Genomic DNA, 27,015 nt, shown 5'->3' on the forward strand with positions numbered 1-27,015 from the left:
TGGGTCATATTAATGGTTTGGGCACTGGTTTGAGAAATCATTCCCAAATTCTCATGGGAATCAGAATAGAGACTGACAAGAAAATAGCCTTGAAGAGGGCATAGCTCTTTTTTATGGTCAAGTTCTGATCCACTTGTAAAAGAACTGATCTTGACAGATCCAGCTACTACAGAATTCCACTCTCTTCTTTTAAGGCTTTTTTTGCAGTAGGAGAGGATGTCTTTTACCCTAGGCCTGCTCTGATCTAGACCTGAGAATTGACACCTCACCCCAACTGTCCAGAGGGTGTGAGGTCTGGGGGCATGACTCATAAGATGGGTCCCTTGAGCTTGCTGCTGGGGAACATAATTCCTTGGCTCACTTCCTTCCCCTTTCTTCTTCAAATCCTCCCCAAAAGTCATCCATCTCTGGAACTTGAGTCACCTAGAGTGAGGCAGAGAACTACAACATGCCAATGAATGACTTTTGTTCTAGAATCACCCCCTAGCTCTGTCCTTCCCCCAAACAGAAGAACTCCAGGGCTCTTGCTCTGACCCCTGTAAGAGGATCTACCTCCTTTCCCTGCTGTCCTTTCCCACATGGAGCTACTGTGAATCATAGAAAGTCAGAGCTGGAAGGAGTCTTAGGGGGTGTTGAGTGCAACCCTCTCATTTTATAGATGGGAAAACTAAGGCTCACAGAAACAAACTCATTTTTCTAAAGACACACACACACAATAAATTCATGGCACATACAAGAAGAGGAACCAGATGGTAACTAGGACCTTAGAGCTAGAAGGGAATTAAGAAGTCATCTAGTCCACTCCACTCATTTTACTGAAAGAGAAAGTAAAGCTACAATCTTCGGTAATGGGTCATGATCTTAGGGCAAATGACTTGTCCAATCACTCTGCCAATTAGCAGAAGAGCCCAGAACGGAAGTCACATCTCCCTACGCCAAGTCCAGAATTCTTTCCACTGTCCCTCATGGCTGTCCCATGCCCCAGGGTTTCTAGCAGCTCCACTATCTTGATTTTCTTGTTGCAATCTGCTCCCTATTTTGCCATTCCTGCTCCAGATAGGATCAGGGCGGCAAGGGCAGTGAGAACCCATCAACTCACTCTCCATGGGGCAACCAGTATATGAATCTAGGCCACAGGAAGTGATGATTATCTGACCCACAGAATGAAATATAGCACTGGTAGGTTTCCAATCTGGTGTATGATCTTAGGCAAGTTCCAAGACATCATTTTGGGCCTCACTTTGACCATCTGCTAAAGAGGAAGAGAGGACTGGGCTAGCAGATTCATGTAGTCCCTTTCCAGCATTCTCATTCTACACAAGTTGTTGGCTCTCTGTGTCCTTCTCCTTGGGTGAAGAATTCGGACCTGTGAGAAAGGGTTTATGTAGGTGAGAGCTTTGGTCCATCATTTAGAGGGTCTTCCTCCTTTGGCCAGGGGGAGTTCTCCTTCATTTCCCCAGTGAGGGCAGTGTCTTCATTCTTGAGTCCATCAAGATGTGCTACCCTCAAGAGTTATTCCAATCCACAGAGAAGTTTCAAAGGGGAAATGAAGGTAGCTCAGGCCAATGTGTTGGCAAGCCAGGCTCCAGGGATTCTCCCTCCTCCACCCCATTCTCCCTTTTCCACTTCCCTTCTTCTCCCTTCTCTGCTCTGAGTCCCCTGACCCCCTGCAGACATGGAATGTCCACTACCCCCCTCCTCCCTTCCAAGAGATGGACACTCAGCCTCTAGCTCTCCCGGAGGTTGCTGTACTGAAGCTCAGTGTTGAAAACTTCCTTGTAGAGTGGGGGGAAGAGACGAGCTGTTTCTGGATGCAAGAGGCGGAAACATTCCAGCTTATCCAGGTGCAAACGGCAGATGGTTTTCAACAGGGGCAACTTGGAGATGAGCTATATAGGAAGAAAGATGAGAGCCATCAGGAGGGGAAACCAAAGGATGGACTAGGGATGGTCTAAACCTTCCCATCCTGGGTCAGCTAAGAGATATAGTGGCTAGAGGTCTTGGCCTGCTGTCAGCAAGATCTGAGTTCAAATCTGGTCTCAGACATTTATTAGCTGAGTGACTCTGGCCAAGGGAATGATTTCATTTAACCTCTGTTTGCCTTAGTTTCCTCAAATATAAAATGGTGTTAATAATAGCACCTATCTTCCAGAATTGTCGTGAGGACCAAATGAGATGGTATTTATAAAGCACTTAGCATAGTGCTTGGCACATAGTAGGCAGGCATTTAATAAATACTTATTCCTTCTCTTCCCTCCTACTTGGAAGTTGTCAGGTCATTCATACTTATAGAACACCCCAACACAAATACACACGCACACACACATACATACACACACATACACACACGCACGCACATGCAGATTAGTTCTACATAGCTTTTTCTGTGTAGAGCTGACAGCAATTCTATGAGGTATGCAAGGAAAGGGCCACTATTCTCATCTCATTGATGAGAAAACTGAGGCTGAGATTGGGAGAGGGTCTTGCCCGTGGCCACATAACTGGGTCAGAGCTGTTAAAACCTTGGTCTCCTTCATAGAGGCTCAATACACTTTCTTGACTACTACACTGACATACACTCCCTTGATTACTATGTTCTGAAAGTCCTCCACAGTCAGGCAAACAAAAGGACACAAAGCATCATGGGAGGCTTCAACATCCATCTATTTGCTATTTAATGAATATAGAACACTGCACTTATACAAACATTTGTTGACTGAAAAACTTGCTGATTGAAAAGAAAGAATCTAGGATTTTGGAATTTGGAAAGCTGAGTTTGAATGAAAAACCCCATCATACTTCCTAGTATGACCCTAGGCAAGTGTCTCTGGCACTTGGCATAGTGCCTGGCACATAGTAGGTACTTAATTAATGCTTGTTGACATAACTCTCTGGGCCTTGGGTTCCCTATCTGGAAAATGGGGAGAGTAACACCAGCCCAACCTACCTCACCGGGCAATTGTTATGGGAATCATTATATACATCATCTGTACCTTCTTTGCCTCAAGGAGCCAGGGACGGTCTACCAGGTATAGGGTAAGCAGGAAAAAAGCAATTATCCTCTTGTCTTCCAAGGATTAGAAGACAAGAAACCTCATTTCTAGAGTCTGGTACCAACTTGACATATGACCTTGGGCATATGTCTGGTGGATAGAGTGGCAGGCCTGGAGTTGGAAGGACCTGGGAAGGACCAAATACTTCCTAGCTGTGTGACCCACAGCAAGTCACTTAACCCTCATTGCCTAGCCATTACCCTTCTGTCTTAAAATTGTTATTAAGACAGAAAGTGAGGGTTAAAAAAGAGAGATGTTATTTTGGACTGAGCTAGTAAATTGGACCCTATTGCTGGGTCTAGGTTTGAAGCATCCCCAAGATAGCCTTGCTGATGACTGGTCAGCACCCTTGGGTGGCAAGAAGGGGCCCATGGTTATGCTGTGTTCACGACTTCTTTAAATGCCACCTCTGTGCCCCCAGGTCTCCATGGCCTATTTCCCCAACGGCTCTACCTTGGACAGTCTGTCCTCTGGAGAAGGCTGCTTCTGGATCTCATGCTGCAAGGCAAGGAAAATCTGGTCCTGGAGATTCTGTACCTTCTTTGCCTCAAGGAGCCAGGGACGGTCTACCAGGTATAGGGTAAGCAGGAAAAAAGCAATTATCCTCTTGTCTTCCAAGGATTAGAAGACAAGAAACCTCATTTCTAGAGTCTGGTACCAACTTGACATATGACCTTGGGCATATCTCTGGTCCTCCATTAGCCTCGGTTTCCCAATTTATAAAGTGAGAAGGTTACACTCAACCAACTTTCTCTGTTTTAGATTCCTTTAACAGTTTAGTGAAGTCTATAGACTATAGACTCTTGGGCAGAATATATGTTTTTAAATGCTTTAAATCCATAGGATTTTAAAGGAAACCAATTATATCGAAATTTAGTTATCAAAATATTTTTAAAAACAAGTTTATGGTCTTAAAGTGGGAGGAGGGAAAAGAGGGAGAAAATTTGGAACTCAAAATTTTAAAAAACATGTTAAAATTGTCATCACAGTACATGTATTTGGCAATAAAATAATTATTTAAGCTTCCTACATCTCAAACTAAGAAACGTTGTAGGAGATAGTCCGTAGTCCTTTCCAGCTGTAAGATTTCAGACACTAAACAATTTAAAGAACTCCGAACTGAGAATACTGAATTTGGAGTCTTAGGGTTTGAGTTCAAATACATGATCTGTCATTTACTACCTTTGTGATCTTGAGAAAATGACCTCCTCTCTCTGGGTCTCAGCTTCTGTATCTATAAAATGAGGAATTTGGACTAGATGGCCTTAGAGGTATCTTCTGATTCTAGAACTGGAGCTAGAAATCTTATGATCTTATGATCTCAATAGACGCATGATGCCCAGAATGGAGAGGAGGGGGTGGAGACATGGCTATCACTGTCTGCCCTAGACATACCTCATGGAAAAGAACTGCTCATGATATTCTCTGAATTCTCTGACACTGAAGAAATGGAATGTATCAGGGCAGCTGGGTAGCTCAGTGGATTGAGAGCCAGGCCAAGAGACGGGAGGGAGGTCCTGGGTTCAAATGTGACCTCAGACACTTCCCAGCTGTGTGACCCTGGGCAAGTCACTTGACCCCCATTGCCCACCCTTACCACTCTTCCACCTAGGAGCCAATACAGAGAAGTTAAGGTTTAAAAAAAAAAAAAAAGAAATGGAATGTATCCAGAAGAGGGAGAACAAAAGAGTGAGAGAAGTGGATATCTTGTGATATGATAAAAGGAGCCAGAGATGTGTAGATGGGAGAAGAGAAACCTTGGGGATGACATACGCCACAGCTGTCTGCAGGTGTTTGAAGGGCAGCTGTGTAGAAGAGAGTTAAGTGGAGACTTACTCTACTTGGTCCCAGTGGGAAGAACAATGGGAATGTTCCCAGTGGGGACAATGAATGGGAGAGGGACAGATTTGAACTCTTCAGCTAGGAAAGTTTCTGACAATCAGAGCTGTCCCCAAGCAGGATGGACTGATTCTGAAAGTAGAGTAGATTCTTCCTTACTGAAATAATTATTTGTTGGGCATTCTGAGGAAGGGAATTCGGTTTGGGTACAGCTTGTACTAGATGGTGTCTGAGATCTCTCCAAGCTTGGAGATTTGATAATTCTGATTCTATCTTCCAAAGTCCCTCCCAGCTCTGATATACTATGTTCTGAGGGTCCTCCCAGCTCTGACATTTTGTGTCCTAAGGCCTCTCTCAGTTCTGACATTGTATATTCTTTACTTCTTTTTTTGTTTATTTTTATTTTTTATTATGAAGACATTTTATTTTACCAATTACATGTAATAGCAAATTTTCATATAAGTTTTATGAAATTATATGATCAAATTATCTCCTTCCCTTCCTCTCTCCCTTTCTTCCCTCCTCCCAGAACTGGCAAGGAATTGGATCTGGGTTATACATGTATTTTCACTGACATTGTATGTTCTAAGGCCTCCCAGCTCTGGCATTCTCTGTTCTAAGGGCCCTCCCAGCTCTGCTATCTCACACTTCATAAATATATGTACTTCTCTGAGGACACAGTAATCCAGGCAAGACCATGAGGTTTCATTACCTGGAGACAACAAGACAGCTGCTGTGAACAGAGCTATTTCCTCATCTGACAATTGTAGTCGACACAGGCCCCGCTCCAGCTCAAAGATGGCCCCAATCAAGTCATCACAGGCTGAGAATAGACACATACAGGGGTCAGAGAGCACAGGTGGAAGAAAGGAAGACATGAGTTCTGGGGCTGGTGTCCAAAGTCTGCCTCAGTCCCATGTTGATTTCCAGCCCCCTTCAAGCCTTGAACTTTCTTTTGGCCTCATCTTCAGTAGGGAAAGGAATTGGGAAATATTGATTCCAAACCCCTCAAGATCAGGTATGGTGGAGACCCCAGATGGAGGGATGGAGCATGGGAAAGTACAAAGAGCATTGGCACTGATGGCAGAAAGACTGCCATTTACTACCCAAGGTGACCTTTATGCACCCAACATGCTTTCTCAGCAAGGCCTTGCTTTTTGACTTGGTGGTTTTATGCTGATGTTACTAGATGCCTCGGGGTAAATACTCATCCCCTTCCAGAAGACATAGATATAGCCTTTCATAGGAGATATGAGTGCAGGCAGCATAGCAGCTTTTTGGCTGTAGTTGGGAACAGGCCATGTTCATGATGCCATTTTGGATGCTGGTGCAAGGACCTCAAACCATTGCTGGGAAGATCTCAGTAGAGCCCAAGAGGCTTCCTTACCCAAGGCCTTGAACATCTGGATTCCTCCAAACTTGCCATCAAAGAGCACAGTATTATTCAGAGGATTGAAAACCCGAACCATTCGGATAAGCAGCACTTCTAGGCAACCTGAGACAGGCAAAAGCAGAGGACAGAAGAAGGGGAGAGAAAAGACACCACACAACTGAGCACTATCCTTCTCCTACTTCCTCCCCTAGAGGGATAATATATTTTTAAAACTATGCTTCTGGTTGGAATCGAAATGTATTTGAAAGAAGGAAATCCTGCTCACCCAACCCCCAAATGAGAAGCATTTATTAAGCACCTCTGGTGGGTGAGAGCCTACCTTTGAGAAGTTCACAATGTGGTAGGATTGAGAAGACTCATTCGTGCATGGAAATAGCAATTACTTAACAAACCAAGATGCTGTAGAGTTAGGGTTGGGGTATACAGAAAGCACCCAGTAAATACACACCCTGGTCTGGGCAGTAATGTACAGCCCGAGGTGGTTCACTACATAAAGTAGTGAGTACCCCATCCCTGGAGATATTAAAGAAAGATGCTATCAGAAACGCAGGAGAGGAGATTTTCTTTTCTTTTCTTTTTTAAATCCTCACTTTCTGTCTTAGAATCCATACTAAGTATCAGTTCCAAGGCAGGAAAGCAATAAGGACTAGGCAATGGAAGTTAAATTATTTGCCCAGGGTCACACAGGAAACGTCTGAAGCCAGATATGAACTCAGAATCTTCTGTCTCCAGGCCCAGCTCTCTTTCCACTAATTCACCTAGCTGACTCTTAAGTTTTTCTTACATGCATTGGGAGATCTAGCCAGATGGCTTCTAAAGTCCCTTCTAGTCCTGAAGCAGCCTGGAGCAATGAGGAAAAAGATCTGGATTTTGGAGCCAAAATTTTGAACCTTGCGTCTCTTAGTGCTTGTGTGATCTTGGACAAGTCCCTTTGCCCATCTGGTCCTCAGTTCCTCATTGATATAATTAATAAATGGGTTGCACTGGATGATGTTTAAGGTTTCCTTCCAATTATGACCCAAAAAACCTAAGGATCCCAAAATCTAGACTTCTAATATACCAAGAGCTAGGATTCTGGGCTTCCTGGCCAGAAGGGAAGGAGGGTCAGGGCCCAGGCCTGAGGGGTTTCACCTGCTTTGAGTAGGATGATCTGGTCATTCTGGTCAAGGTCCATGAAGCCGCAGATACGCTTGGCGAATTCCACCACGAACTGGATGGCATGGGAAATCTGGAGCGAACACTGTTGCCATAGAACCTCACAAGGCTGAAGAAAACCCAGAATGGGAATCAGGCCTCAGGCTTGGCTGCCCTTCCCTGACCCATCCTCATATGCTTCCTTTTGTACCTGGATCTGAACAATCATAGACCAGATTGGGCAGCAGCTGGCCCCCAGAGGCTCTGTATGATTATCTTTATGGGTGGACAGATTTTGGATTTTATTTGTCTATCCAGATATTAGATATATTTGGTGAAAAAACTCCCTGACTAGAGTCTGCTCTGTAATGTATAGTCTTTTAAGAAAAAATCCTTCCTTTTCATCTTGGAATCAATACTAAGTATCAGTTCCAAGGCTGAAGAGCAATAAGGGATAGGCAATTGAGACTAAATGACTTGCTCAGAGTTACACAGCTAGAATGTGACTGAAGTCAAATTTGAACCCAGGTCCTCCCATCTCCAGGCTCTCTATATACTGAGCCACTTAGCTGCCCCTGTAATGTATAGTCTTGAGAAAATTGTCTTCTGCCTTGGATGGTACTTAGTGTTGATTATAAGACAGAAAGGAAGTATTGAGAAAGGAGGAAGGAAGGAAGGAAGNAAAGAAAGAAAGAAAGAAAGAAAGAAAGAAAGAAAGAAAATTGTTTAAGACCTTGAGAGATCAAGTGAGTAGACTTGGGTTGCAGAGCAGATATATCTCAGAGAAGAGCCTGGAGTTTAGGTCTACCCACTCCTGACAGAGATGGGGCACTCAGGGTCCAGAATTAGACATATATTTCTAGACATGGCTAATACGGGAATTCATTTTGCTTCACTATGCATATTTGTTACAAGGATTTTATTTTGGTTTGTTTTTCAATAAGAGGTGAGAGGAGGTAAGAAGAAAAGAAAATAAATTCTTGTTAATTAAAAATTTAAAAATTAAAAGAATGCTGGACTTCCTTCCCATCTTTGAAAAGTTGGAGGAGTAGGAATAAGGAATATTGCAGACTTGGTCTGTTTGGCTTTGCAAGGTTGCTTTTTTCTTTATAAAGATTGCTTTGCTATAAGCAGTGGCTGACAGTATAGGATATGTTGGGAAATAAAAGCGAAGGGAAAAAAAACAATTAAAAAGAAGGAAAGAGAAAATCAGATGTGGTTTTGAATATAGCTCTGCCACTTCCTAGCTCTATTTTTCCAGAAAAACACTTCATATCTCTGAGCCTTAGTTTCTTCCTCTGTCAAATGGGGATAATAATCCTTGTAGTCTCTGAGGGCTATGGAGAAGAAAGCACTTTAAAACACTACAGGAAGGAAAGCTATTATTGGGTATTTTGTCATGTCTGACATTTCAAGGATCCATGATTTTATTTCCTTCACAGACCACAGTCTCTCCAATGAAGCCTTAGTAGCCAATCTTCATGAATTGCTCTGGCTAAAGAACTTCATATTCCTCCCCTTTTGGTCAATGATGAGGGACTCAGCCACCAGATTAATTAGTCCTTGGGTGAATAGATAATCTGTGCCCAGCTTTCATGCCAAGTCTGTGTTACTTGACAGGATCTACCTCAACTTAGGTTCCATTGGCACCCAGGGTCAACCCCCATGCTTCATGGTGGCAACGAGCATAAATGTAGGATTTCATCATGATGTAATGGAAAGAGCTCTGGATTCAAAATCAGAACTGAGATTTGCCATTACTGGCAATATGACTTTGGGTAATTCACTTAATTTCTCTTGGCCTCAAAGAGGGTTTCCTCCTGTTTCTTCCTCTGTGAAATGAGGGAATTGTGACTTTTAGGGTCTTTCTGGCTCTAGATCTATGATTTGACGATGTAGGAGGTATAGTTAATAGAAAGCCAGAGTTTGAATGTGATTTCATACACTTACTATCTCTGTGACCCTGGGCAAGTCACTTAATCTCTTCTCAGTTTCCCCAACTATAAAAAATGAGGCAAGTAGGTGGCATGATGGATAGAGCACTGGGCTTGGAGTCCAGAAAGCCTGAGTTCAAATCTAACCTTAGAAACTTCCTAGCTAAATGACCTTGGGCAAGGTATTTAACCTCTATTTGCCACTAGAGAAGGGAATGGAAACCCACTCTAGTATCTTTGCCAAGAAAACCTCCTGGACAGAGATCCAAGACATGCAGAGTTAGACACAATTCAACAACAAAAAAAAAATGGGAATAGTCATAGCACCTTCCTCCCAAGGTTGTTGTGAGGCTTAAATGAGATTATAATTGTAAAGTGCTTGGCACATAGTAGGTGCTTAGTAAAGATTAGCTATTATTAAATCCCATAATCTGTTAAGACCTTATTATATTGCATGTAAAATTTAATTAGGCAACTAATAGTTCATTTTGCTGATCTGATTCTCCCCACTCCTTTACTCTTTGTTCCAAGGGACAAGAAAAGGAAAGAACAGACAGTTTTTGGAATGAGCATAATATAAAAAAAGTAAATTAAAAATGAAATTAATTAAAATTTAAAATTAAATTTAAAAAGAATTCAATTATGCCTTTAAAATAGATAAAAAATTTTAAACTGCATGAAGCCATTAGAGATTAGTTTGGAAACTATTTCTTTGATTTCTTAGTATGTCATAGGATTATAGTAATTGAGTTGTTCAATCTATCTTGAAAAATTTCTTGCTTGACCACCACCTGGATGTCCTTATCCCACCTCCCATGGCTGAGGAAGGGAGGGAGAGCTTTGCTACCAGAGAGAAAAGGAAGCATAAGTATTAGGGATAATCCAAGAGGGTCTAGAACCAGGTTCAACAAATGTATGTTTATAGAGAAGCAGCTCTGAACAGTATATGGAAGGACTCTCTGATAAATCAGTAGTTAGATAATAGAACAGGATGCCAGAAGGGAAAGGGGGAAGGAGGGCGAGTTGTCTGTCTCTGCAAGTATTCAGAGTCTGTAATTATTACTGATCGAGTTGGTATATTGGAGATATTGAAGAAATACTACCCCTATCTGCCCTCCATGACTTCTTTTTCTTCTTTTTTTGTTTTAATCTTTACTTTCTGTTTTAGTAACAACTCTAAAACAGAAAGGCTAGGGCTGGGCAATTGGGGTTAAGTGACTTGCTCAGGGTCACACAGCTAAGAAGTAACTAAGGTCAAATTTGAATCCAGCTCCCCACAACTCTAGGGTTGGTGCTCTAATCATTCTATCATTTGCTGCCCCCTGCCCCCACCCCACGATTTCTAAGATTTTTGGGAGGTGGGGATAGGGTGGAAGAGAAACCTATGAATTAATTGGGATAAGGGAGATCCTGGTGAGAAATCCCCTCTCCCAAGCTAGAAAGGACCTTAGAGGTCATCATAGAGGTCCAACAATCTCATTTACAGAGGAGAAAACTGAGTCCCAAGGAAGTTTGCCCAAGGTCACACAGACAGAATGTCAAGGGCAGCACTTGAACCCAGCTCTTGCTGACTTCCAAGGCTAGCACGCTAGTCACTAAACCACATTGCCTCCTCTAGCTCTAACCTTTGATGAGTGTATAAAGCTTCCTTGGGGGCTAGCTGGTGATGGAGTGGAGGAGTGGGCCAGAAGGAGAGAGGAAGAACAGGGGTCTTACCTTTGCCTGCAAGCTGCACAGCTCCTCCTGGGTGTGCTGGGCCCATGCCAACCGCTTTAGCTCCTCTGTTGTGTATTGACAGGTCTCCCGGTGGGACCTGATGACATTCTGGGCCACTCGCTCTGTTGGGGAAAGAAGACCCTTTTATGAACATCCTTCCATTAGTCCTCTCTTTGCCAGAGAGCTTCTTCCTTCTTTACTATTTCCCTTTCTATGCAATTCTAACAATCTCCTTCCTGAAATCTTTCACAGAGGATCAGTCCCAAGGTATTGGAATCCTTCCTCTGACCCTTTCAAAAAAATTTTTAAGGATAATATTAACACAAAGAACAATTAGCCTCTGAGACTTTGAGTCTATAAGACCTTGGATAAGTCACTTCATTTTATGCTGCCCCCAGTCCACTTTCTATGACTATAAATTTCAAAAAAAGTGCCATTGTTATGGAGTTTATCACCAGAGGTTCCTTATACTGATGAAATCACAAGCCTGATTTGGGGGGGAAAAAAGAGTACAATTACATCAGCAATACTAATAGCCAGTGGCTAGGTGACTCAGTGGACAGAGAGCCAAGCCTGGAGTAAGGAGGTCCTGGGTTCAAACTTGGCCTCAGACACTTCCTCAGAATTGTTACTAAAATAGAAAGTAAGAGTTATTTTTTAAATGACAATAGCCATCCTTTCTATAGCAAATTTGACTTTACAAAGCTCTGTTTATGTCCTTGGGAACTAAACTGAACAATGGATAAAGCTCTAGACCTGCAATTAGGAAGACCTGAGTCCAAATCCTTTCTTTAACACTTATTAGCTGTGTGATCCTGAGCAAGTCACTCAACTTCTGTCTCTGTTTTCCCATCTGAAAATGGGGATAATAATAGTACCTGCCTTTCACAGTTGTTATGAAGATCAAATGAAATAATATCCATATAAAGAACACTGTAAATCTTAAAGCATCATATAAATGCTAGCTGTTATCGTAATGGTGACTTTGTAAGGAAGACAGTTCAGTTTTCATCCCTATTTGCCAGGTGATGAAATAGGCTTAGAGAGGGGAGGTATTCCTAGCCAGGTCATGTAGCTAGCAGTGGTACAGCCAGGATTAAGTCCAGTCTTCTGGCTATAAGACCAGAGCTCTTCCAAGTACACCACCGGCAGCAAAGAACCATTCAGACACTCTTGGCCAGGGTAGGAGCAAACAAGACTTTGGGAGACATGGAACTGTCCAAGGTAGCAACTATTTAGGAAACTTATCAAGTGCCTACTAGGTGTAAGGCAGAGTGGCGAGCTGGCCTTGGAGTCTACAAATCCCGTGTTCCAGTTTTGTCTCTTTTAGATATTGACTTTGTGACCCTGGGCAAGTCATTTCATCTTACTGCCTGAGGCAACTCTCCAAAACAGAGGTTCTTAACGTTCCATCTCCTCCTGGGGGGTTGGGAAGGCTGAGGAAAGATTGTCAATGTTCATGAACTTGAATGGGGAAAAAATTTACATCTTTTCTTTTTCACTACTTCTAATTTAAATTTAGCATTTCCTTCAATTATCTAAAAATATTATTCTGAGAAGGGGCACATAGGATGCATCAATTTGCTAAAGGGGTCCAGAACACAAGAGGGTTAAGAATCCCTGCTCTAAGGCAGTAAGTTACAGAACAGTTTCTCATCTGCTTTGGTAGGAGTTTTCTCACTGAATATTTTTACTTTTAGGAAATCATGGGACCCCCTTCAAAAAGGGAGAGGCATAAAACACTATACTAGGTGCTAGGAATATACAGATTAAAAGAACATTCAACAGTTTCTACCTACCAGAATGTAAGCTAGCTGCCTTCCCTTCTTCCTTCCCTCCTTTCTTTCTTTCTGAAGATCACTAAGGGCTAGGGAATGTGGGACAAATGACTTGCCCAGGGTCACACAGCTAGGATGTGTCTGAGGTCACATTTGAACCCACACCTATCTCCAGGCCTGGCTCTCAATCCACTGAGCTACCTAGCTATCCCTTCTTACTTTCTAATTATATTGTATAGTGGGAAGAAAAAGGACAAGAGTGGAAGTCTTGGCAATGCTGCCCCACCCCCATACACAGACACAAGAAAATCCTTCAATGAGCACCCTTTCCAATTTTGGTGTATACTTCAGGCTTGTCCTATGCCCTGCCCTTCAAAAGTCTAGCTCTCAGAAGTTATCAAGAAATCATTATCTTGCCCAGAGGCATACTCTACCAAGCCACTCCTCCCCTTTTGCCTTTCCTTATCAGATTTTAAGTTCCTTAAGGGCAGGGACTGTTTTGCTTACTAGTATTTGTATCCCCAGCACTTAGCCATTTAATTATTGGCCTACAATTAGCACATGAATGCTTCTATGCATCTCAGTATCTATCTATATCTAATCTATCTATCTTTCTATCCATCTATCAATCTATACCTAATCTACCTCTTTCTCCTTTCTCTGTTTCTCTGTCTCTCTCTCTGTCTCTCTCTGTCTCTCTCTCTCTCTCTCTCTCTCTCTCTCTCTCTCTCTCTCTCTCTCTTCCAATCCAACCCTAGATATAACATTATATGATCACAGTGGTACTGTGGAAAAGTTCAAGCCTGGAAAGTGAGGTCTTGGCTCATGCTCCAGCTCTGTTGCTGCTTCCCTTTTGTCCCTTCTACTCTCTGGACCTTCTACTCTGTTTTCCCATTTGTAAAGTGAGAAAGTTATACCAGATGGTTTCTAAAAGTCCTTTCAATTCTGATACTGTGACCCTCGTGGTCTCTCAGGGTTCCTGGCACTAATAGGTCCCTAGCAGTCAGTTTGGAGGAGACTTGCCTTTATGGGACCCCTCCAAAGTGGATCCTAGACCCCCCAACTCCAGTCCTCCTAAAAGTCCCATCTGTCACCAGGGGATTTCTCTTAGCCTTGTTTCAATCTATTTATAATCTCAGCCTGTCCTATCTCAAGTTTGTCCCCTGCTGGGTAAGTAGGACAGTCAGAAATATGTCCTAAATTTTCTTCTTTCAGGCTTAAAGAGCAGGGTGGTTTAATTCATCCTGGAACTATGGAACTTAGGAAGCAAGGTCATGTCACCCTTGTTATTATCTTTGCAACTTTTACAAGTTCTATGACCTTGAGGGCAAGTCACTCCATCTCTTTAGGCCTCAATTTTCCCTCATGTCTAAAAAAAGGTAACTAGACATCTTCTAAAGTCCCTTCCAGTTCCAAATTTATGATCCTATGAACTTTAGATTTTAATCCTAATTGCCTCTCAGACTTTGACTTTCCAGGGAAAAGAAATCTCTGAGTTAGTTTGTCCCTGTGTGGCAGCCCTGGGGTCACAAGACCTCCCCTGCTCCCATCTGTAGGAGTAATGAAGGGAGAACCAGTGTTGCACCTTGCTACTTGAGGGCCCAGGATTTGATGGAACAGGAAGATAATGTACACAAAAAAAGACTTTGGACTAAGATCCAGGAGACCTTGAAAGTCTTGAATAACATTTACTATCCTTCCAACTCTCAAATTCTGATTATAGAACCAGAATTTTAATCTTCACTCTATGACCCAGGGAGTAAACAATGACTTCTCTCTGGAACTCAGCTCACCTGTAAAATGGTGGAGTTAGGGAGAAGCTAGGTGACTCACTGGATAGAGAGCCAGGTCTAGAAACACAATGTCCTGGGTTCAAATTTGGCCTCAGATACTTCCTAGTTGTTTGTCCCTGAGCAAGTCACTTAACCCCCACTGTCTAGCCCTTACTACTCTTTTGTCTTAGAACCAATACACAGTATTGGTTCTAAGACAAAAGGTAAGGGTTGTTTTTTTAAAAAGGTGGGTTAGATTTGTGATTTTGAGGGTCTCTTCCAGCTCTGGCATCCCCAATTCCCTGGGTCCTCCAGCTTTGATATTCTGTGTTCTAATGTCCCTTGAAACTCTGACATTCTATTTTGGAGATCCCTCTCAGCCCTGACCCTCTCTATTTTAAGGATCTTCACAGTTCTGATATACAACATTCTAATGTTCCTTTCCAGTACTGTGGTTCTAAGATTCTCTGTGCCCTGGACAGCCCTTTTGTAAATGCACTTTGAAGACATCAATTCCCTATAGATTAGACTGTATCAGTCTCACCTTAGGCTGGCTTCCTCCCTCACCCCCTATGACCTCTCAGTCTGAGTATATCTCTCAAACCAAAATATCACAGTTTGAACTGGACATGGTGGGAGAAATCAGAAAATCAGGGCTATTTACTAGGATCTCACACTTATCTATTGGACAGAGTCTCAAAGGCCAGTAATTGAAAGGCAAGAAAGAAACACCATCCCCCAACTTGGTGTTAAATAGCGCTACATGCCATATTCATACCATTAACCCATGGATCCTCAGTACCATCATTAAGGTACAATGGGTAGGGCCCGTTTCTTCCCTTTCTGTCTGTTCACTCAAGCTGTCACTCCATTTCTTGCCTCCTGCATTGGCTGTCCCTCATGCCAAGAATACCCTCCTTCCTTACCCTTTTCTCTCAGAATCCTCCATGTCCTTCAAGACTCAGTTGAAGTGTCACCTTCTTCATGAGACTTTCCTTGATGCCCCCCTCCCAGCAACTACAGGCTTATCCCCCAAATCTCCTTGTATTTAATTTGCATATACCTATATGAAAGGACTCTCTTTTATAAATTCCTTAAGGATAAAGACTATCATTACTTTTGTCTTTTATCCTCAGCACCTAGAAAATCCCTGGCACATTAGTAGGTCCTCATAAATGCCGGCTGATTGGTTGATTTTTTGAAACCTGATTTCTCCGTCTATGTTGGCATATAGGGGAAGGAAAGGGTGATTTGCCATAGACAGACCCACCCTCCACTCCACAGTTCCTCCTCTGCAGAAACCTTTCAAGATCTTCTTGGAGATTTGTCTAAACCTCATCTTTGTTCCAATGTATCAGAAGGGGATCCAAGGCTCATTTCTCCCATGAAGTTTCTATCCCCATCTGATACCTATTCCCATCTGCACCTTTAAGTGGGCACACACTGACTTGTCATAGCCATAATCCTATCAGGATAAGTTAGGGGCCCTCATGCTCCTTAGGGGTAGTCCCCCAAATCTATCCCATTTCCAGGGGATCCCCACTAGAGACAGCTAAGTGAAGGGTAGCCTGATCACGAGTGACCCTGATACTCTTCCCTCTTTCCCTAGAGAAGATATGAAAGGGAGGGAAAGAGATGGGACTAAAATAGATTATCCCCAGATTCAATGCCACCCCTCAACAGCCTTGTTTTTACTGACCAATATCACCCTCAGGCAGGATCCCAGGGGTTCCACTGTGCACCAGGACACCAGGGTCCAGCCCCATCTCATACAGTGCCTCCAGGCATGTTGGCTCTGGTGATGACTGGGCAGAACCCAGCAGGTCCAGAGCATAGTACGTTGAGGCAGTGTTGTTGGCTTCTGTCTCCTCTGGGCTGAGTGGCATGTCAAAGAGCAGCCCATCTGGCAAGCCTGACAGGTGGTCCAGGTCAGAGAGGCTACTGGTCATATTGGGGCCATCTCTGGGGATTAGGCCACTGCCATTCAGGGACTGTCCTGCCTCCTGGTTCTGCTGGTGTCGTTGCACTTCTGCATATAGGCTATCCCTCTGCTTCTTGGACATCCGGCCAAACTTGACCGCTGTAAGGATGAGAATTTGGGATTAGCAGAAAGACTCTACAACCAGGAATGGGGCAATATCTGGCCCCTGGAGTCCAATATGATTAGGTGGAATTTTACCCTAGTGGACAGAGTACTGGACACATGTAGAAGGCCTGGGTTCTTCCCATGGCTCCACCAGAGATTTGCTATATGACCTGGGACAAGCTGTTCTTTTGCTCATGACCTTGGTTTACTCATTTATAAAAACAGGATTGAATGAGATGCTATTTTGTCTTCTAAGGATCCTCTCAGTTCTGACATTCTATTATCTGAACGCCCTTTCAGCTTCTAAAGACCTTCCTAGTTCTGGCATTCGGGATTCTAAGGGCCCTCCTAGCCCTGATATTCTGTGTTCTAGGATCTAGGATTCTACATTTAGATTTGGAAAGTCCCTTATAGGTCATTGACTCCAACTTCCTTATTTAAAAATGGGAAACTAAGGTCTAGAGGAATTAACCATGATCATATGGTTAATAAGTACCTAAGGCAGGATTTGAACCCAGGTTTCCTAATTCCAATTCCAGTGCCTTATCCACCAGGCCATCCAGCCTCTACCTTTCAAATGCCTTTTGGCTTGGGAGGTCTTGTCAATACATGACCTTCAAGAACCCAGGATCACCTCTTTCAAATGCTATACTAGCTGAGGACAGACTGGAATATATATCCCTTCCCCTCTCTCCATCTTAAAAAACAAAAACAAATCCATAACTCTGTGGGAATTGGAATTTAGAGTTGGAAAAACTTTTTTGGAAATGGATAAACTATGGGGATTTTAGGAATGAAGGGTGGTATAATAATTCATTTGAAAATGTGAAAACAAAAGAAATGAAAAAAACTGTAAAAGACCATAACCAGGTGAAATAATGCTACAACTCCTATAATAAAAAGAAATACTGAGAGATTTCACCTCACATTTCACCTCCTTTAGAAAAACAGCAAAAACCAAAAATGGCAAATGTTGGAGGGGCTGCGGGAAGATTGGCACATGGATACTCTTTTGGTAGAAATGTTTCTTTGTCTGCTTATTTTAGAAAACAATTTGGAGGGGCAGCTAGGTAGCACAGCAGATAGAGTGCCAGATGTGAAGTTGGGAAGATCCGAGTTCAAATCTGGCCTCAGACTCTTCCTAGCTATGTGACCTGGGGTAAATCCCTTAACTACAATTGCTAGCCCTTATTGCTCTTCTGCCTTAGAATTGATACTTAGACAGAAGGTAAGGATTAAAGGAAAAAAGAAAAGAAAAGAATTTGGAATCATATGAGAAAGGCACTAAAGTGTGTATATCCTTTAAACTAAGGATACCACTAGTAGGCAAATATCCCAAGAATTTCAGGGACAGAGGGAAAGATCTTCAGAATGCAAAAATATTTCTATAAACTTTTTTTTGGTTGTCATTGCCAAGAACTAGAAGGAAAAAGAGTGTTCACTAATCAGGAAGGGTTAAACAAATCATTTTACATTAAACAAAAGATTATTATATAGCAAGAAATGAGAAATAGGAAGAATTCAGGGAAGTTTGGGAATATATGCATGTGTGTATATATACTCATGCCACCCCATTTGCCTTAGTTTCTTTTGGGTGGGGGTGCAGCTAGATGGTATATAAAGCATTGGGCCTGGAGTTAGGAAGACTCATCTTCCTGAGTTGAAATCCAGCCTCAGAAACCTCCTACCTGTGTGACCATGGGCAAGTCACTGAATCGTGTTTGCCTCCATTTCCTCATCTGTAAAATGAGCTGGAGTAAGAAATGGCAAACCCCTCCAGTATCTCTGCCAAGAAAATCCCAAATAGGTTCATGAAGAGTTGGACACCATTGAAAAAGGACTGAACTACGAAGAACTCCTACAGAGTAAAGTAAGCAGAACCAGAGGAATACTTTACATAATGATGATCAGAGTAACATAAAGGAGAACGGCACAGAACTCTGATCAGTGCTGGGACCAAAGATGACGACACTGTAGACAACTTGACAGGGAAACATGTCTCCATCCCATCTCTTGGTAGAGAGGTGGTAAATGAGAGATGCCAAATTAAGCATACAGTTCTAATCTTCACCATTATGCATGAGCGTACTGATTTGTTATAAGAAAGGGTTGTATTTGAGGGGTGGGAGGGAATCATTGGGAAGTCCTTCTCCTAGGAAGTCATTCCCCCAAGCAAGCTTCTTTGATGACAAAGACTATTTCTATGAAAACAAAAACAAAAACAACCCTTATCTTCTGTCTTGGAATTGTACTAAGTATTGGCTCTAAGGCAGAAGAGTGGTAAAGTTTAGACTTGCTCAGGGTCACAAAGCAATTAAGTGCCTAAAGAACCCAGGATCTTTCATTTCCAGGCCTGGCTCTCTATCCACTGAGACACCTAGCTGGACAGCCTATTTCAATATTATCTTGGGATTCCCAGGAATTAACACAGTGCCTGATACATAATAATAAATGTTCATTGATTTATTGATTAGGAAATTAAAAGAACATAAGAAAAGTGCATCAAAGAAAATTTTAAAATATTTTAAGAATAATTGCTAGGTCAGAGGGATTTAAATGTGAATTGATAAGAGAAATGCCTATCCCAAGAAAATTATGTTTTTGAATATAATAATAGTAATAATAATTTTTTATTATTATTTCATATCTATAATTGAACATTTTATCTTCCAAGGCTCCTCTCAGTTCTGACATGCTGACATCCTGAGTTCTAAGGGTCCTACCAGCTCTGACATCCTGGGTTCTAAGGATTCTCCTACTGACATTCTGGGTTCTAAGAGCTCTCTGAGTTCTGACATTCTCTGTTCTAAGGTCTCTTCCAGCCCTGACATTCTGTTCTAAGCTCCCTCCTAGCTCTGACATTCTCTGTTCTAAGGACCCTCCCAGCTCTGACATTCTCTGTTCTAAGCTCCCTCCCAGCTCTGACATTCTCTGTTCTAAGGACCCTCCCAGCTCTGATGCTCTCATATTCCCTGTTCTCAGGAACTGGTCTGTATCAGTGATGGTCAACATGTACTGACTCACCATCTCGTGACATGCCCAGAGCTAGGCACTTCTGTAGCCGGCAGTGCTGGCAGCGATTTCGGCTGGTGCGGTCAATAGGGCAGTTACGTTGTCGGGAACAGGAGTAGCTGGCGTTGTTCTGCTGGCTCCGTCGGAAGAAGCCCTGTGGGCCGGAGAGAGGAATGAGGGGATTGGGGGAGGCCAGGACCAGGTCTCTAGGCCTCCCACCTTAGCCATGGCTGGTCCCTGGGGATGCTACCTGACAGGAAGATGAGTCACTTGGCAGTCATGCCCCTGGTTCTTTCTCCCTCTTAAGCTGGACATTGAAGAGAGAGGCAGGAAACTACAAAGTGGCCACAGACCTGTCACAGCAGAATGTGAGTTGGAATTTCCACAATGATGGCCCAGAGTCCTCATGAGGCAAAGGGAACATCATGGTGGGAAAAGTAGAGAAATAAATTGTTTTAGCAAATTTTTCACCCCAAGGAATTAAAAATAAATCATTTGATGCTTAAAAGGGGCCAAAATACCAGGACTCAGACTTTGGGGTCCTGTCCTTCTCTTCCCTATTTCTCTCCCTCTCTCCCTCCCCAGCCCTCTCTTACCTTGCAGCCTTCACAGGTGATGACGCCATAATGGATCCCTGAAGACTTGTCCCCACAGATCTTACAGGGAATCACTTCGATCTGAGCTGCAGAGAGACATGGTTGCACATGTAGCAGGAGGTAGAATGAAGGAAGGAGTGCTCCCCCACCCCTACACTTTCACGGGGCTAGACTTTTTATTTCCTAGGAGGCCTGCCAGAGAGGTTGCCTCCTTCCCATTCAGGGTTGGTTAAGTGGGTTCCACTTGGGGCTGGAGATAAGGGAACCAACAGGTTCTGATATAGATCTCCCATTATAAGTTATGTGGCCATGTGTAAATCACTTAGCCTTTCCTGCCTCAGTTTTCAAATCTGTAAAATGGGACTACTGTAATCCCTATGTACCTGCCTCTCAAGGTTGCTGGCTGGCCTTTTGGGCTCATTCCCTGTCCAGAGATGAAACTTAGATTCAAGCAGGAACTGAGTCCAGGAGAGGGCTTGCTTTAAAGGGTGACATAGTACCCTTTGTGGACCACTCCCAAGGAATCCCTTTACATCTTGGTCTCTGTATTCTATTCCTGGGCCCAGAATTCCAGATGTGGCTGTACTTCTACCAATGACCAGGAGATGCCGCCCTGACATCATTCTGACCTGCCCTGTCCCCTGATGGACCCCAAGCTCTGATATTATCTATCATATGAGAGCTTTCTTTTCCTTAAAACCTTAAACATCATTTACATCTGTTGGGCACCATGACAGTGGCATGAGTTAGTACGGAAAGAAACATGAAGGTTCATTTCAGCTCTGACATTCTCTGTTCTTTTTCTTTTCTTTTCTTTCTTTTTTTTTTTTTTAATATATTCTCTACTCTAAGGGCCCTCCTAGCACTGACATCCTGTATTCTAAGGGCCCTCCTGGTTCTGAAGTTCTGTGTTCTAAGGATCCTCTCAGCTCTTACATTCTCTGTCCTAAGGGCTCTCCTAATTCTGATGTTCTGTGTCTGAAGGATCCTTCCAGCTCTGACATTCTCAGTTGTAAGGGTCCTCCTATCTCTGATATTCTGAGTGCTAAGGACCTTCCAGCTCTAATATTCTGTGTCTTAAAGCTCCTCCCAGCTCTGATATTCTCTGTTCTAAGGGTCCTTCCCAAATCTCATACTCTGTCTTCTAAGGATTCTCCTATCTCTGACTTTCTGGGTCCCAAAGACCTTCCAGTTCTAATATTTTCTGTTCTAAGGATCCTCCCAGCTCTGACATTTTCTGTTCTAAGGACCTTCTCATCTCTGACCTTCTCTGTTCTAAGGATCCTCCCAGCTCTGACATTTTCTGTTCTAAGGACCTTCTCATCTCTGACCTTCTCTGTTCTAAGGGTCCTCCCAGTTCTGACATTCTCTGTTCTAAGGGTCCCCCCAGCTCTGACATTCTCTATTCCAAGCTTCCTCCCAGCTCTGACATTCTCTGTTCTAAGGACCCTCCCAGCTCTGACATTCTCTGTTCTAAGGTCTCTCCCAGCTCTGACATTCTCTTTTCTAGGGTTTCTTCCAACTCTGATATTCTGGGTTCTAAGGAATCTCCTATTTCTGACATTATTGGTTCTAAGGGTCCTCCTATCTCTGACTTTCTGGGTCCCAAGGACCTTCCAGTTCTAATATTCTGTTCTAAGGACCCTCCCATCTCTGACCTTCTCTGTTCTAGGGATTCTCCCAGCTCTGACATTCTCTGTTCTAAGGTCTCTCCCAGCTCTGACATTCTCTGTTCTAAGGACTCTCCCAGTTCTGACATTCTCTAAGTATTCTCCCAGCTCTGACCTTCTCTGTTCTGGGGACTCTCCCAGCTCTGATATTCTGGGTTCTAAGGTCCCTCCCAGCTAGGCCCGTCTATGTTCTGAAGTCCCTCATGGCTCTGACATTCAATCTTCTATGACTTTCTGCTCCTCTCCTCCCTCCTCCATTCTTTCCTCCCTTCCCCCCTAGACTGACACACAGTCTCTGACTCCAGCTTGCCTGAGATTATATAACTGCAGTTATATAAAGGGCAGCTGTTAAACCTATCTGTGACATCATTGGGAGAAGGGGGAGAGGCGGGCAGACTCTGATTGGGCCTCCAAGGGCGGGGAGGGCATCCTCAGGGCCAGCTGTCCTCCCCAGTCACTTACCCACCCACTGTCCCACTGACACACTTCTGCCAGGGACACTGCTTGTATAACAGGCACTGTGGGAGATTAACCCCATCCTCCCCAAAGCTCAGCCAGCTTTTTCTAGGGTTTAGAAGAGCCTTCAAGAGCCCTCCTTTTTCCCTGAAGGTAAAAGAGCAGAGGACCCCACCTGGAGCTGATCTCTGCTCACTCTTTCCTACCCCAGCCTCAACCAGAGTAAAGTAAAAACTCTTTGAGGTCAGGAATTCTTTTTTCCCCTTTCTATTACTACACAGTGTGCTTAATAACTGTGTGAATTCAAATTGTCCTGGGAGAATTTCAAGAATCCTGGGGTCCGATCACTGACTGTCCTACTTTAGACTGGTCACTTGGCTTCTCTGGGCACTGATTTCCTATAAAAGGAGCGGGTTACACTTCTGAGGTTTCTTTCCAGATTTAACAATCTATGAATTTTTTTTAAACCCTCACTTTCCACCTTAGAATCAATAAGTGTATTGGTTCTAAGGCTGAAGAGCAGTAAGGGCTAGGCAATGGAGGTTGAGTGACTTGCCCTGGATCACACAGCTAGGAAGTATCTGGGGCCAGATTTGAACCCAAGAACTCCTGTCTCTAGAGCCACTGAGCCACCCAGCTGCTCCCAACAATCTATGAATTTTAAACCGAAAAGTCCAACCCCTTCATTTTACAGAGAAGGTAGCTCAGGCCTGGGGGAGGTCCACTTGGAGACAGGACATTCACTAGCTGGGCAACTTTAGGGAAGTCACACCATAATCTCTCCCAGCCTCAGGTTCCTCATCTGTAAAATGGGAATAAATGCTATATAAAAGCTAGATAGCAATTGCCCCCCTTCCTACCTCCAAACACAAAACTAGTAGGGTTTAGGTCTCTAGTGGGTGGGGACTAAAAGGAAGGATCTCTAAACAAAAAGTTTTCTCAAAGATGGAAAGGAGATAATTTCCCAGCATCCCAAGACTGGCTCAAATGTAACTATCCTTTGGAGATGTGTCTTCAGGAGAAGCTGAGTTGTGAAATCTCATGGGGTTGAAGGACTCAAAAGGAGGGAGAGAAAAAGGCCATTGGACTAGACAGATGTCCAAAAAGGGTCAATTTAATTCCAGTTAGGGGATGTAGACTCTAAATGATCATTCTGTTGCAAATATTAATAATGTGGAAATAGGTTTTGATCAATGATACATGAAAAAACCAATGGAATTGCTTGTTGGCTACAGGAGGGGGGAAGAAAAAGGGGAGGGAAAGAACATGAATCATGTAATCATGGAAAAATATTCTAAATTAATTAATTAAATATAAACTAAAAAAATTAATTCCAATCAACAATCCCTGATGTATGCCAGATTGGATGCTGGGTCCTGGTACATAAAAACAAATGAAAAATAAGAGACAGAATCATAGGATCAGAAACTTAGAGTTGGCAGTGACCTCAGAGGTATTCCGTTGAGGAGAACGACTTTGGGAATGGTTAGATGCCTTATTCAGAGTCTCATAGTAAGCAAGTATCTGAGCTAGGATTTGAACTCAAGTCTTCCTGACTCTAGGACAGGATCACTCTCCCTCTCCGATTCCTAGAGCCACGTAAGAATAGATGTTGGGGGGAGGCACTCAGATCACAGCAAATTGAATAGAAAGTTCTGGAAGGGTTCTTATAAAATTCTCCTTTAGGTAGCCCTCATTGGTCCTCTAGTAATCTAACATCTCACATTGTGACTTAAGGTTTCCGAAGCACTAAAGCATTATTTCACTTACTATATATTATTTAATATAATTTAATAATATATTTAATATTTAACATATTCAATACTATAATATATTTCATTTAATATATTTATAACTTGGTGAATAAAATCTTGTACTGTTCTTGAAATTGTGTCCAAGTCTTTGAGAGACTCCGTTTGGGTTTTTCTTGGCAGAAATACTGAAGTGGTTTGCCATTTCCTTCTCCAGTCCATTTTACAAATGAGGAGACAGAGACCAACAGGGTTAAGTGACTTGCCCAGGGTCACACAACTAGGAAATGTCTGAGGCTGGATTTGAACTCAGGAAGATGAGTCTTCCCGACTCCAACGCTCTATCTACTGGGCCCCCTGGCTGCCCAAGGGAGATGGAGGAGGGAGCCTCTTGATGACCCCCAGGCTTTGTGGTTGAGTTTTTTAGTCATGTCCAACTCTTTGTGACCCCATTTTTTTTTGTCAAAGATACTAGAGTGGTTTGCCATTTCCCACTCCAGCTCATTTACAGATGAAGAAACTGAGGTCAGAAGGGTAAAGTGACTTGCCCAGGATCACACAACTAGTAAAAATCTGAGACCAGATTTGAACTCCAGTAGAGAAGTCTTCCTGAATGGAGGCCCAGCACTCTGTGCCCTGTACCATTGGGGTACTTAATATTATTATCCCCTGCCTACCTTTCCTCATCAGATCTCATCTTAGACTTTACTCTTTCTCTGATTCACTCACCATGTAATATATTTTTATCTCATTCCCCTCCTGGACTCTAAGCTCCCAGAGAGCAAAGACCTTTATCTTCCCTATACTTTATCTCCCCATGTTCTATAATCAAGAGTTCAAGCACATTCATTGAGGGGCAGCTGGATTGAGAGGTGGCTCAGTGGATTGAGACCAGGGCTAGAGACAAGAAGTTCTGGGTTCAAATCTGGCCTCAGACACTTCCCAGCCATGTGACCCTGGACAAGTCACTTAACCCCCATGGCCTATCCCTTACCACGCTTCTGCCTTGGAACTAAAACATAGTATTGATTCTAAGGCAGAAGGTAAGGGTTTAGTTAAAAATTAAATTAAATTAGAAAAAAAAGATAAGAAAAATGAAGGGGACAACGAGGTGGCTCAGTGGAGAGACCCAGGCCTAGACATGGAAGGTCCTGGGTTCAAATCTAGCCTCAGCCACTTCCTAGCTTCATGACCCTGGGCAAGTCACTTATCCCAACTGCCTAGCCCTTGCTGCTCTTCTGCCTTGGAGTCTATAGTCAGGACCAATTCTAAGACAGAAGATAAATATTTTTTTTAAGTTAATTGAATGAATCTTCAACATTGGACATGGGGAAAAGGGTCTTAAAACACAGACTCAGATTATCAGGTGTAGACAGGCTCACAGAGAACAAACAGACTAAACTATTTATTTTACAGATGAAGAAAACAGGCCACAGAAGAGGAGGCTGTGTAAGAAGCCCAAGAAAACACAGCAAGGCAGGAGCTGTGCCAGGATCCAAATCCTTCTCTCCTGCCTCCCGGGCTAGAGTTGCTTCCTGTCCTCCATGGAGCCTTCGAGCTGTTCCTCCCCCTCTTGGGCGGGGACCTCACTCCCTGTAGACCCAGACAGAGTCAGGGCCTGGGAAGGCTGTGCCTGGCCCTGCACCAGAAGCTGACTCTGCTTGACGTCAGGAGGGCAGAGTCCTTGGGGGAGAGGGAGGGGGAACCCCCATGTTGGTGCTAGAACAGACAGATGTACTCAGAGACTTCAGCCTGGGCTCCCTCATGTTCCAAGAAGCTAAAGCTACTGGAATGAGAGGGGTGCTGGAAAGAGCCTTGGATTTGCAGTCTAAAGACCTGGGTTCAAATCCTCCCGTTTCTTCTTAAAACCAGTGAGACTGGAAGGAAACCCTTCTCAGGGGCTCAGGGCCTCCATTTTCTTTTCTTTTCTTTTCTTTTCTTTTCTTTTCTTTTCTTTTCTTTTCTTTTCTTTTCTTTTCTTTTCTTTCCTTTCCTTTCCTTTCCTTTTCTTTTTTATTTAAACCCTTAGAGGAGCAGTAAGGACTAGGCAATGAGGGTTATGTGACTTATCCAGGGTCACACAGCTAGGAAGTGTCTGAGACCAGCTTTGAACCCAGGACCTCCCATCTCTAGGCCTGGCTCTCCATCCACTGAGCCACCCAGTTGCCCCATAGTGGTNCTTTTCTTTTCTTTTCTTTCCTTTCCTTTCCTTTCCTTTCCTTTTTTATTTAAACCCTTAGAAGAGCAGTAAGGACTAGGCAATGAGGGTTATGTGACTTATCCAGGGTCACACAGCTAGGAAGTGTCTGAGACCAGCTTTGAACCCAGGACCTCCCATCTCTAGGCCTGGCTCTCCATCCACTGAGCCACCCAGTTGCCCCATAGTGGTTTCCCCTTTGGGTCTCCAAGAACATTTTTATTTATTTTTAATTTTTTTAAATTCTTACCTTCTATTTTGGAATCTTGGAAATAATACTTAAAGGCAGAAGAGCAATATGGGCTGGGCAAGTGACTTGCCCAGGGTCACAACAAGGAAGTGTCCGAGGTCAGATTTAAACTCAAGACTTCCTGTCTCTAGGCCTGGCTCTCAATCCAATGAGTGGTTACGCAGTTGTCCCTTCATTTTTCTTATTTTAAAAATAAAGACCTTCTTGATCAATGACACATGTTGTAATAAATGGCTATATTTGAGAAAGGTGAATGTAAAATCCAGTGGAATTGCATGTTGGCTATGGGAGGGGGTAGGAGGAAGAGAGGGAAAGAACACGAATCTTGTAACCATGAAAAAATATTCTAAATTAAATTAAGTTTCTCAAAAAATTAAA

General features: G+C 43.2%; 1 protein-coding gene across 1 annotated transcript; it reads right to left on the minus strand.

The window, feature by feature from the left end:
• Positions 1 to 1,727: 1,727 nt before the first annotated feature.
• LOC123232235 (nuclear receptor ROR-beta-like) lies at positions 1,728 to 26,112 on the minus strand. Its single transcript, XM_044658617.1, has 10 exons — positions 25,917 to 26,112; positions 20,314 to 20,399; positions 19,730 to 19,871; positions 16,319 to 16,699; positions 11,070 to 11,191; positions 7,417 to 7,549; positions 6,280 to 6,387; positions 5,605 to 5,715; positions 3,507 to 3,619; positions 1,728 to 1,889 (listed from the first exon to the last, which is right to left on the minus strand). Exons 1-10 carry the CDS (start codon positions 25,954 to 25,956, stop codon positions 1,728 to 1,730), a joined length of 1,398 nt encoding a protein of 465 aa, XP_044514552.1. The 5' UTR covers positions 25,957 to 26,112.
• Between the last annotated feature and the right edge of the window lie 903 nt (positions 26,113 to 27,015).

This window comes from Gracilinanus agilis, chromosome 1 (genome assembly GCF_016433145.1).
Source record: "Gracilinanus agilis isolate LMUSP501 chromosome 1, AgileGrace, whole genome shotgun sequence".
In the NCBI taxonomy this organism is placed as follows: Eukaryota; Metazoa; Chordata; class Mammalia; order Didelphimorphia; family Didelphidae; genus Gracilinanus; species Gracilinanus agilis.

Excerpts from the sequence above, each read along its gene's own strand:
- LOC123232235 (XM_044658617.1), bottom strand. The coding sequence starts at position 25,956 with ATGAGGGAGCCCAGGCTGAAGTCTCTGAGTACATCTGTCT. Across the intron at positions 19,872-20,313 it reads TCACCTGTGAAGGCTGCAAG|GGCTTCTTCCGACGGAGCCA; the intron begins GTAAGAGAGGGC and ends TCCGGCCCACAG. Across the intron at positions 16,700-19,729 it reads TCTGGGCATGTCACGAGATG|CGGTCAAGTTTGGCCGGATG; the intron begins GTGAGTCAGTAC and ends TCATCCTTACAG.